General features: G+C 45.6%; 1 protein-coding gene across 1 annotated transcript in view; it reads right to left on the bottom strand.

Annotated features, from left to right (window-relative positions):
- Positions 1–10,518, bottom strand: part of KIF2A (kinesin family member 2A) — a 443,213-nt gene extending 432,695 nt beyond the window's left edge. The window contains 1 exon segment of the mRNA XM_030193169.1: positions 10,198–10,518. Within this exon segment, the coding sequence (XP_030049029.1) occupies positions 10,198–10,258 (61 nt within the window). The 5' untranslated portion in view covers positions 10,259–10,518.
- Positions 10,519–11,948: the final 1,430 nt, after the last annotated feature.

Genomic DNA, 11,948 nt, shown 5'->3' with positions numbered 1-11,948 from the left:
ACCGACGTTGGGGACCTCACCCCGGGCGATGGGCCAGCTGGCACCACGCTCGACGGTACCGGAGGCGCAAGCACCGCCGGTACCGGAGGGGTAGGGCGCAACAGCTCTCCCAGAATCTCTGGGAGAACGGCCCGGAGGCTCTCGTTCAGAGCGGCTGCAGAGAAAGGCATGGAGGTCGATGCAGGCGTCGACGTCAGAACCTGTTCCGGGCGTGGAGGCTGTTCCGGGCTGTCCAGAGTGGAGCGCATCGACACCTCCTGAACAGAGGGTGAGCGGTCCTCTCGGTGCCGATGCCTGCTGGGTGCCGACTCCCTCGGCGACCCAGAGCTCTCGGTGCCGACGCGGGGAGGGGACCGGTGTCGATGCTTCTTCGACTTCTTCCGAAGCATGTCACCGGAGCTCCCCGGCACCGACGAGGAGGACGTAGAATCCATCCGTCGCTTCCTCGGGGCCGAGACCGAAGAGGGTCGATCTCGGGGGGGCTGTACCGCAGGAGCCCTCAGGGTAGGAGGAGACCCACCCGAGGGCTCACCGCCACCAGCAGGGGAATGGACAGCCCTCACCTGCACTCCACTCGATGCACCACCGTCCGACGACATCAGGAGACGAGGTCCCGGTACCACCGACGTCGATGCAGCTATCCGATGTCTCGGCGCCGATGCAGAGGGCCGATGCCTCGATGCACTCGATGCACTGGCAGCCAAGGATGAAGGTCTGGACGCTGATGACGTCGATGCACACGATGACCCCGGTGCCGATGCTGACGAAGAGCCCGAGAACAAAACGTTCCACTGGGCTAATCTCGCTACTTGAGTCCGCCTTTGTAACAGGGAACACAGACTACAGTTCTGGGGACGGTGCTCGGCCCCCAGACACTGAAGACACGAAGAGTGCCTATCAGTGAGCGAGATTACCCGGGCGCACTGGGTGCACTTCTTGAAGCCGCTGGAAGGCTTCGATGTCATGGGCGGAAAAATCACGCCGGCGAAGTCAAAATCCGAAATGACGAATTTGGAGCACCAAAACTTTAAGGGAGAAAAAATCTCGACCGAGGCCGAAAAGAGGCCTACCCCGACGACGAAAGAAAACTTACCGGGGCAAAACTGGAAATACGGGAAGGGGAAAACGAACCCCAAGGGGGTTTTCGGAGCACTTCCCGACAATTTTACAGAACTTTTTCGAAGAAAAAAACACGTCAATATAAAACGGACGCGCGAGGTCGACTCTCCGGGGCTCGACACGACAAAAAACACAGCCGTACCGAGTGCGGACGAAAGAAGACTGGCCGGCCCGAGCCGGTTTCGGGCGGGAAGATGGCCGCGCATGCGCGGTGCGCGCGGGCGCGCGAGAGCTAGCAAAGGACTTTGCTAGGAAGATTCCAATTGGAGGGGCTGCCGAGGACGTCACCCATCAGTGAGAACAAGCAGCCTGCTTGTCCTCGGAGAATAGCCTTTCCAGAGTATCCCTTACGACAGTCGCCTTGACGCGAGACCAGCAGGGAGACATCAGAAATGCGACTGGAAGCCACCACGCAAACTCTAAGGCGTACCCTTCTCAAATAACCTCTAGTACCCATTGGTCAGAGGTAATCTGGGCCCACCTCTGGAAAAACTGCACCAAACACGCTCCCACAGGCACCAGAGATTGGGCCCTGACACCCTCATTGAGAGGGATGAGAGTGGGACTGGAACGAGGCTCCCAAGTCTCTGTTTCTTCTACGGGTTCCATGAAAGGACTGATACCTTTGAAAAAACGAGAACGTTGAACTGGAACTGCCTTAATGGAAAGGAAGTAACGAAAATCTTGACCACGACCCCAGCTTGACGACGCACCACGGCCCGAAGCTCTAAGCTGAACTTCTGGGAGCCTGGGAACTTTGGTTTCCCCAAGACTAAGAACCAGCTTTTCCAGGTCATCGCCAAACAACAGTGAGCCGCTAAAAGGAAACTTACTGAGCTTCGACTTAGAAGCAGTATCTGCCGACCAACCTCTAAGCCAAAGAGATCCCCTAGCAGCCACCCCAAGGCCATAGATTTGGCCGAAGCCCGTAGCAAATCACATAAGGAGTCTGCTAGAAATGCAGAACCCATCTCCAGCTTAGCTACCTCAGCGTCTATGGAGGCCAGATCGTCTGAAGACCTATTCACAACTCTTTCCGACCATCTAAAGCAAGCCCTAGCCACTAGAGAACCCACAAATGGCTGCCTGCACTGCCAAGGTGGAATCATCAAAGCTACTCTTCAGCAATGCCTCCAAACGGCGATCCTGAACATCCTTAAGAGAAGTGACGCCACCCACTGGCACTGTATTGCGCTTTGTGACTACCGAGACCACTGAATCCACTACTGGTGGCTTCAGAAGGACTCTATCAGCCTCTGTAACTGGATAAAATCGAACCATCGACTTGGCAGGCCTAAAAACTGAATCCAGAGTATCCTACTGTGCTTGGATAACGTCCCTGATATCCTGATGCATGGGAAAAAGTCTTACCCAGTTTACAAAAACCCTTTAATAAGAAGTCCACCTTGCGAGGAACCTCTGTAACTGTGATTCTTCCTCCTCAAAGTGCAATGGAGATTAACTCCTGCAGATCCTCCTTATGAAAAATGAGCAGTACAGAAGGATCCTCACCTGGAACAGGGGGATCTGTCCCCGAATTCACCTGAGAAGGGTCCTCATCTGTCAAGTCTCCCTGAGCTAAATCTGACTGCTCCAGGGAGGGCATTTCAAGATCTAGATCAGACTCAAAGTCCTCTTCCAGCTCCCAGGACCCCTAGGTCTCTTAGATGGCAGCATCTGACTGCCTCCCAATCTCCTCCTCTTAGAATGTGCAACCGAATGACCCAACTTCTGAAGAAGAAAGGCTTTATACATTTGCATTACGAGGCAGGCAAGAGATAGAGATCTGTAGACTGAGCCTGCCCTGCAGCGGTTTGGGGAATAGGCCTTCAGCTGATTCTTTTTATATATATATATATATATATATATATATATATATATATATATATATATATATATATATATATACAGTGGGGGAAATAAGTATTTGATCCCTTGCTGATTTTGTAAGTTTGCCCACTGACAAAGACATGAGCAGCCCATAATTGAAGGGTAGGTTATTGGTAACAGTGAGAGATAGCACATCACAAATTAAATCCGGAAAATCACATTGTGGAAAGTATATGAATTTATTTGCATTCTGCAGAGGGAAATAAGTATTTGATCCCCCACCAACCAGTAAGAGATCTGGCCCCTACAGACCAGGTAGATGCTCCAAATCAACTCGTTACCTGCATGACAGACAGCTGTCGGCAATGGTCACCTGTATGAAAGACACCTGTCCACAGACTCAGTGAATCAGTCAGACTCTAACCTCTACAAAATGGCCAAGAGCAAGGAGCTGTCTAAGGATGTCAGGGACAAGATCATACACCTGCACAAGGCTGGAATGGGCTACAAAACCATCAGTAAGACGCTGGGCGAGAAGGAGACAACTGTTGGTGCCATAGTAAGAAAATGGAAGAAGTACAAAATGACTGTCAATCGACAAAGATCTGGGGCTCCACGCAAAATCTCACCTCGTGGGGTATCCTTGATCATGAGGAAGGTTAGAAATCAGCCTACAACTACAAGGGGGGAACTTGTCAATGATCTCAAGGCAGCTGGGACCACTGTCACCACGAAAACCATTGGTAACACATTACGACATAACGGATTGCAATCCTGCAGTGCCCGCAAGGTCCCCCTGCTCCGGAAGGCACATGTGACGGCCCGTCTGAAGTTTGCCAGTGAACACCTGGATGATGCCGAGAGTGATTGGGAGAAGGTGCTGTGGTCAGATGAGACAAAAATTGAGCTCTTTGGCATGAACTCAACTCGCCGTGTTTGGAGGAAGAGAAATGCTGCTTATGACCCAAAGAACACCGTCCCCACTGTCAAGCATGGAGGTGGAAATGTTATGTTTTGGGGGTGTTTCTCTGCTAAGGGCACAGGACTACTTCACCGCATCAATGGGAGAATGGATGGGGCCATGTACCGTACAATTCTGAGTGACAACCTCCTTCCCTCCGCCAGGGCCTTAAAAATGGGTCGTGGCTGGGTCTTCCAGCACGACAATGACCCAAAACATACAGCCAAGGCAACAAAGGAGTGGCTCAGGAAGAAGCACATTAGGGTCATGGAGTGGCCTAGCCAGTCACCAGACCTTAATCCCATTGAAAACTTATGGAGGGAGCTGAAGCTGCGAGTTGCCAAGCGACAGCCCAGAACTCTTAATGATTTAGAGATGATCTGCAAAGAGGAGTGGACCAAAATTCCTCCTGACATGTGTGCAAACCTCATCATCAACTACAGAAGACGTCTGACCGCTGTGCTTGCCAACAAGGGTTTTGCCACCAAGTATTAGGTCTTGTTTGCCAGAGGGATTAAATACTTATTTCCCTCTGCAGAATGCAAATAAATTCATATACTTTCCACAATGTGATTTTCCGGATTTAATTTGTGATGTGCTATCTCTCACTGTTACCAATAACCTACCCTTCAATTATGGGCTGCTCATGTCTTTGTCAGTGGGCAAACTTACAAAATCAGCAAGGGATCAAATACTTATTTCCCCCACTGTGTATATATATATATATATATATATATATATATATTATATATATATTATTTTTATTGAAAAATGTTTAACACATCCAACAAGGCATCTTATACAGCTATAAATGAGCGGTTTGGGGAATAGGCATCTTATACAGCTATAAATGAAGCATTGTAACCCTCAACCATCCACCCCAAACCCCCCAACTTTCATCTGATTCTGAGAAGGAAGATAAGATGGCGGCCGTTCCTGCCAAAACTGAGTGCACAGAATGAGTCTCTTTTTTCCTGGTTTGTTACGAGATACTGGATCTTTCTATTCCTAGCAAGGGCTCTTATTGACTCTCTCTCATGAGTCAGAATTCTCAGTCTCCTCCTGCTGAACGGTATGCACAACCCATCAGTCACTCACTGGGCCGGTCCAGAGGGATGCTAAGGAATCTAACATTACCTAAATTAGAAACTTAGGATGGAAATCCAGAATCACTCGGCTTTTATAACATCTTGTGTGGGGCAGGTCATTAAGTTCTGGAGCTTACCAACTTTGTATACCAAAGTGACTGCTAACAAAAATAAAAACTTATCAAGGCAGCTCACAAAAGTCTAATAGCTTAAAGTGAAATTTTATCAGCTGGTTTAGAAGCATGTTGAGGTCCCAAGACACAGTGGAAGCTTGATGGTAAGCAACAATAGAAGCAGGCCTCCCATACAGTGAGCTAGAAGACACACAAACACTTTTTTTCCCCTTTATATATTGAAGCTGTCCCACTGGAGATCAAGGGTATCAAAGATAGCCCAAAATGGGCAAAAATGCTTTTTATACCAACTTTGAACGCTTATAATTTTTCAACCACTTGAAGGAAAGTGCTGCAAATTGGAATGCCTCATTACAGCCGTGCATTTAGTACACCTACCAAAAATCAACCTGAAAGGCCAACTAGTTTAGAAACTACAGCAGCCTCAACATCGCTGTAAATTGATTTTTGTCGTTTTTTTTGGCAAAGTTTGAGCCTAAACCATTCAAAAAGTAAGAGGACTAGGAACATGGGGTTTTGCCGTTCATTAAGCCCTAAATGTAGTGCAGGTTCTCCCAATATCCCCCTTGTACTACTAAAACTTCCATTTTTACAGCTTCTGGAAGTTGGCCCAAAATGTCATTTTTGCTCAGGCGACATTTTGCAACCCTTTACTTGAGGTCCCCTAGAACCTCCAATTTTTAGTCTTTTGAACTATACTTTTGCACAGCTTAGTTTTTTATCATAAAGAAACTATGTACCAAATTTCATCAAAATCTGAGATGGTGAGGTGGGGACGACCTTTAAAATTGGTCCACTTGACACGGAATGACTCTATATTGTCATAGTATGCACCAACTGCCCTTGGATGAATTTTAACAGTTTATGTTTAATCCTGAATCGTGCATGTATAAGATATCAAGCAATTTTTGTGCGCAAAAGGAAAAAAGGAATCTAAGATCATTTACATTACATCAGAAGAAAACCTCTTCTACCAAAAACCAAAAGTCCTTCTATTGGAATTTCCCATAGAAGCCAGAAAGATTTGATGCACGTTATCAGGCAGAATCAGTAAACTGATTCGTATCCTCTCAGTATCCAGTCTGTAAGAATCAGGGACCTAAAAATAGGGTGCAATAGAATTCCCCAATTCTGTGTAGCCAGAATTGGGGAAAATCCACCGGATATGTTCTCAGATGGCCAATTCACATATGAGAGTGAACCAGATCTGTATCAGCCAAGAAAGAGTTATAAAGCACCATAGATCTGAGTTTTACAAGTCTACCACTAGTGAAATTGAAGGATACGCATACAAAAGCCACACTGCTCATACTAGGAAGAAGGCATTAGAAGTGGTCTGCCATGTGTCCTTATCCTTGAACAGTACTGAGGGCCAGATGCACTAAACCTAACGAGCCAATAACGAGTCAATAATGAGCCATTAACGAGCAAGTAGTAAATCCTGGCATGCACTAAAAGCCATTTTACGACGGCGGTAGCAGCTAACGAAAACAGAATGCTGATGAGCAAATTGTGTAGAAACCCTATTGTAATGAGATGCACTAAGCTTTTCCGATTGCCTTAACGCTGGAAACTCTAACGAGGTCTGTAAGGGATTGAAAACTGATAAAAAACCGCTATAAAAGTCATTCCGCCCCTCCCCCCGCCGCAATAATAAAAACAAAAAAAGCCATCCGTTTTCGCCGCCATTCACCTCCGCAATAATAAAACCAAAAGTGCAGAGGCCAGCCATCGAAAAAAGCCATCCGTTTTCGCCGCCATTCACCTCCGCAATAATAAAACCAAAAGTGCAGTTGAGGCCGGCCATCGAAAAAAGCCGTCCATTGTCGCCATCATTCACCTCCTGAATAATAAAAAACGTCTTTTTTGGCCGTGCTTCACTCAGCTGAGAGACCTGAAAGTCTCTGAGCCAATCACAGCGCTGTGATTAGCTCTCTCAGCTGAGTGAAGCATGGCCAAAAAAGACGTTTTTTATTATTGAGGTGAATGACGGCGAAAATGGACGGCTTTTTTCGATGGCCGGCCTCAACTGCACTTTTGGTTTTATTATTGCGGGGGGGGGGGAGCGGCGCAGCGTCTTCGGGCGGCACAAGGAGGCATATTTGGCATGCGTAGAGCAGCCAGCATAATGCTTTGCTGCTCTGCGCATGCTTGACCAGCCGATTCTCCGACTGTTTTAAGAGCTACAACGAGTAGCTCATTTGCATTCCCTTTCCTTGATGCATAGCCGTTCCCTACCGATTCGATATGGAATTCAGTACAGAACGGCTCTAACAACGACTTTAGTGCATCCCCTCCTGAGGTACCTTCCTATTCGTCGGAAAGAACAGATTCACTGTGGGTGCTCCCCACACACAGAATATCTAAGGGCTGATGCAGAAAGTAGCAGGTAGGTTGTACGTGTAAGTTAACGGCCAAACAATGCACAGATGGGTTAAGCATGGGCGTTAACTTGCACAAAGACATGGCTGCAGATTGTATTACAATGTATGGTAATGAGGCCATTAAATATTCCATGACACAGTTAGGGGTCTGTTTACAAAGCTGCGCTAGCTGCATCCACACACTGACACACGCCATTCAAAGTGAACGGGCTGTGTCGGCACAAGTGAACAACCAACCACATTAGCAGCTTAGTAAACCCCAGCATTAATATGAAATGTCTTTTGGATCATAGCAAATATATACTTTTCAATAATTGCTATCTGAAAAAAACTTGAATCATTTCCTCTCATTAGCTCTCTAGGGGCCAAAGTTATTTTAGGCTATGTCTTCTTCAGCCAAAAGAAGTGCCTGGCTTGAAAAAAGAGGGGACAAGATGATGGGAGCTAAGGCTGACTATGATAGCATCGTGTGACTGTCTTATAATAGAGTATGCTGAGACAAGAGGAACTCAAGGAGAGAGCAAGTCTGGGAAAACAGACTTTGTTTTACAGTCTTGTGGTAGAGTTTATGTTGGAGACAAGAAGGACTCAAGGAGAGGGATTCGGGGGGGGGGGGGGGGGCAGAATTTTAGTTACACATTAATTAATCTGAGTGTACTTCAACAGCCAGAATAGATGCATCATTAATCTGAGTGTACTACAACAGCCAGAATAGATGATGCATCATTGCAGAGGGACTGCATCACTGCCCAAGGTGCTGGATTTTAGCTACTTTGTCAGCAATGGTTCTAGTTCACATGCTTAAAAAGTAGTGATCACTGGCCTAGGCCATTAATGTTCACTAAATAATCATAAAATCGCTCTGCATCATAATCTTTGTTTACAATTTCTAGCAGATTTGGGGGGGGGGGGGGGTTATATAAATAGCTTTCAAAATTTGGCAACGGAAAAAACAAACAGCACTATACACCATTCTATAAAGGGTGCATGCCTTTTATTGAATAGCGCTCAAGAGTGGATTCCCATGCCCAACTCTGGGTGCTGGACTTACTTCTGGTATAAATCCTAGCATGCAAATTGAGCACAGTGTTACAAAATATGGTGGATCTGCACTCAACGTTTTGGACACCCCCTTTTGGGTTGCACACTATGGGAATTGAGCATCTAATATCATAGTGCAGCACATGTACAAATACTAACTGCTGCCAATTAATGTCAAATTATTGACAATTATTGTCAATAATTAGTTGTTAGTCTTCAATTATTGCTTATTAATGACTCATCCAATTAATTGGTGCACGCATCTTGAATCAGCACCCATATTTGGGTGCAATATATAGAATCCAAGGGATAGTCATTACACCCATAGTGTTTCTGTTTTAACACACTACTATTTAAGGGGTGTGAAAAGCCTATGCAAATGCCAAATCTAAAGTTAGATATTATAGGTAGTTCAACAAGATGAAATATGCATCACCCATCTCCATCACAATGTTGATAAAAGAATTTATTATTGTTGTAAACTCAATGCTATGCAGCGTATCTTGTGTATTTCGTTTCTGTATCGTATACTGTATGAGGAACCAAGGCAAGGCCATTTTATCAGTCCTCACACATTTTCACTTAAGAGCATCACCAACCAAACACACTGAAAATAGCCCTTCGCAAAGCTTAGAAATCTCTGTGGAGTCACACAGTTCCTGCTTTAAGCCAAACATGATCTCGTTTCACTAAATCTAATACAACAGAAAGAGCGAGAGAGAACACTAATCTCTGACGCAACCATAAATACGTTTTTTTTATTCAAACAGCAAAAATATTTATGTAATACGTCTGTTTTTCGAATATATTTTATCGCCAAGCAGATGCCCGCACTATAAGTCTATGAAGGATCCCGGCCCAGCGCCTCACAAATACATCAACAAACGCCTTACGGTATATTTTCTTCACTACATTCAATAATAATACATTCTCTATTATAGCCAGTTACTGTCATTCCTTTTTCTCGTCTCTTGTGCGGATTGCCGTTCGCTAGGGAAGAACCCCGACGATATCACTGGTTGCAGGTAGAAAGCAATAAAATCTGAACGAAACTCCCCTCCCAACAAACCGGGACGTTATTTCAAATCTATGGATCTGTCTCACACATGTCTTAGTTGTGCATATCGCTTTCCTGTAGCTCAATGAATAGCAAAATACAAAGTAGGAAAAACGAAAAATCCACTCATAAAGGACATGCTAAAATTGATACTCTCGTACTAGTACGTGCTCTTTTTTTTTTAAGGAAAGAGAAAAAGTCTTTTATACAATAAACCACATATATATATAGAGAGAAGCTGCCAATAATTTTGGTTGCAGTGCATAGGCATTATTACTCGGCAGAAGCTGACACTTTCCGTTTCCCCTCCCCCAACACTGCAGTTAAGGGGGGGGGGGGGCTGTTACTGACTCCAACCGTTGCTACCCAGCGCCCGGAAGCGAGGCAACAGTGACAGTAACACAAATAGAGGAAAGACACAAAGCCTGAGAGAAACCTTAAAAAACCAGGAGGGATGGGCTGCCCCAGTTCCGCTTCCTTTCCTATTCTCATTTTCATATACAGTACAAGCCAAGGTCCTCTTCCCCGAAAAAGCCTAGAAATGAATGAACAAATGAATGAAGTCGGCCGGCTTTCCACTCACCGTCGCTCCTCTTGATCTCGACGTAAATCCCTATCTGGATCTTGCCGAAGTTGGCTGCCATGCTTCATTAGACGCGCGCCGGCTTCTCGCCGCTCCTCCCTCCCGCTCCTTGTGGCTTATTATTGAATGTGAACGCGGCCGTATACGGTAGGGATGATGCCAACAACAGACTAGATTGGGACGCGGCTGAGAACTACAGAGAGAGTGAGTAGGAGAAGCTGAAAGCGCTTTTCCCGCCGGATGTGGCAACACAAGAAGGATAGGGAAAAAAAAATCCCTGAAAATCCACTTGAAGGCGAGCCCGAGCCGGGCGGCCTGAAAACTGCGCGTGCGCACTCGAACTCAGGGACCGAGTTATACGCTACGCAGGCGCGACGTTTTGTTGAGTTGCCCTGCGCGCGTGCGTGTATGCCGTGAGGAGAGGACTGTGCTTGTACTTACTAGCGTCTTAAAGATTTTGTGGCATATAAAATGGGGTAAAAAGCGTACGCGACGCCTTGGAGTTGTGTGTGATGATGCCAAGTGGTTCGGGACCAGGGCTATGTACTGCGGATATCGCTTTTTTGAATAGAACGTGCAGGGGGAAAAGGAGAGGCTGAAGTGGGTAAGCTGCTTTCTCAAGCACTGGAGGCCAAAGCCGAATGCCGACTTGGTAACCCAGCTACTCCTTGGCCTCTCCCTGAACTTATGTAATCGGTGGGAGGCTGTATGACTAAGCACTGATGCTGTAAGCTTGCCTGTCAAGGAAGCCAGAGTGCGAATTATTTTCACAAAGAAAGGCCGTAATATTTTGTAAACACTTTTTGTGCCTCAAGCATACAGAATTATGTTTATGATTTAAAATGATTGCAGATTTTTGCATTTAAAGCTCAGCGAGTCCATCTTTGTCATTTAGAGCTGTAGAAATAAAGATCTCAGCAGCTAGTGGTTAGTACTTTTTTATTGCACTAAACACATACTGCTAAAGTCAGCTTTGAAAGGGACTCATCAGGGCAGTGAAGAAACAGTGCAATTGAGAGAAGTTTTCGGCATACTGCATAGATTAATAGTAAGGTATTGCACACCTTGATTGATTTACAGTATAACCACCATATAGGTGGTTATAAATACTGAACTATGAACAGGAAAGAGCAAAATGTTTAATTTCCTATGAAAGAAGATTGTCACCCCTTGATACCAAACAAGTTTATTCCACATCACCTGAGCTATGGTTGGAAAAGCCCAGATCTTCAAATGCACCAAAGATCGAGCTGGAAAATTCAACATGCAGCTTTGACTGGAATGTAGTGGGCTGGATGCTGATACTGGCTCAGCTTCTCTGCAAAATAAGCATGTTGTCTTGTCAGTAAGATCTCAAAAATAAAAACCAGCAACTTGAATTACACGTGCTCCTGAACTGGAAGCTGGTGCAGTTTATTTATCACCTAAGGGACACTGTGCCTTCACCACTAGCATATAATCATGTTGCAGGTTGTCCAAAATTCTGCTACAATCTCCCAATAATTTAACCAAAAAATCTACATAAAGGAAATTGGAGTGTTCAAGGAAGCAGGAGATTGCATTACAGATTGCAAAACAGCCCCATTAAAAAAAGTTCTTTTTATTGTCTAACCAGCTCAAACATTTTGTGCTACCATCAGAGTCCAAAATTACTCCCAGGTGTTTAAGAGATTAGGAAAACCATGTCCTCTAACATTGGTCTAGAGAAGACAACTGGAATAAGCCCAAACACCCAAAAGCCACCGCCTCCT

This window comes from Microcaecilia unicolor, chromosome 2 (genome assembly GCF_901765095.1).
Source record: "Microcaecilia unicolor chromosome 2, aMicUni1.1, whole genome shotgun sequence".
NCBI classification, from domain to species: domain Eukaryota; kingdom Metazoa; phylum Chordata; class Amphibia; order Gymnophiona; family Siphonopidae; genus Microcaecilia; species Microcaecilia unicolor.
Note: the sequence above shows the minus strand (reverse complement) of the source record. Positions and strands in the feature narration are given on the sequence as shown.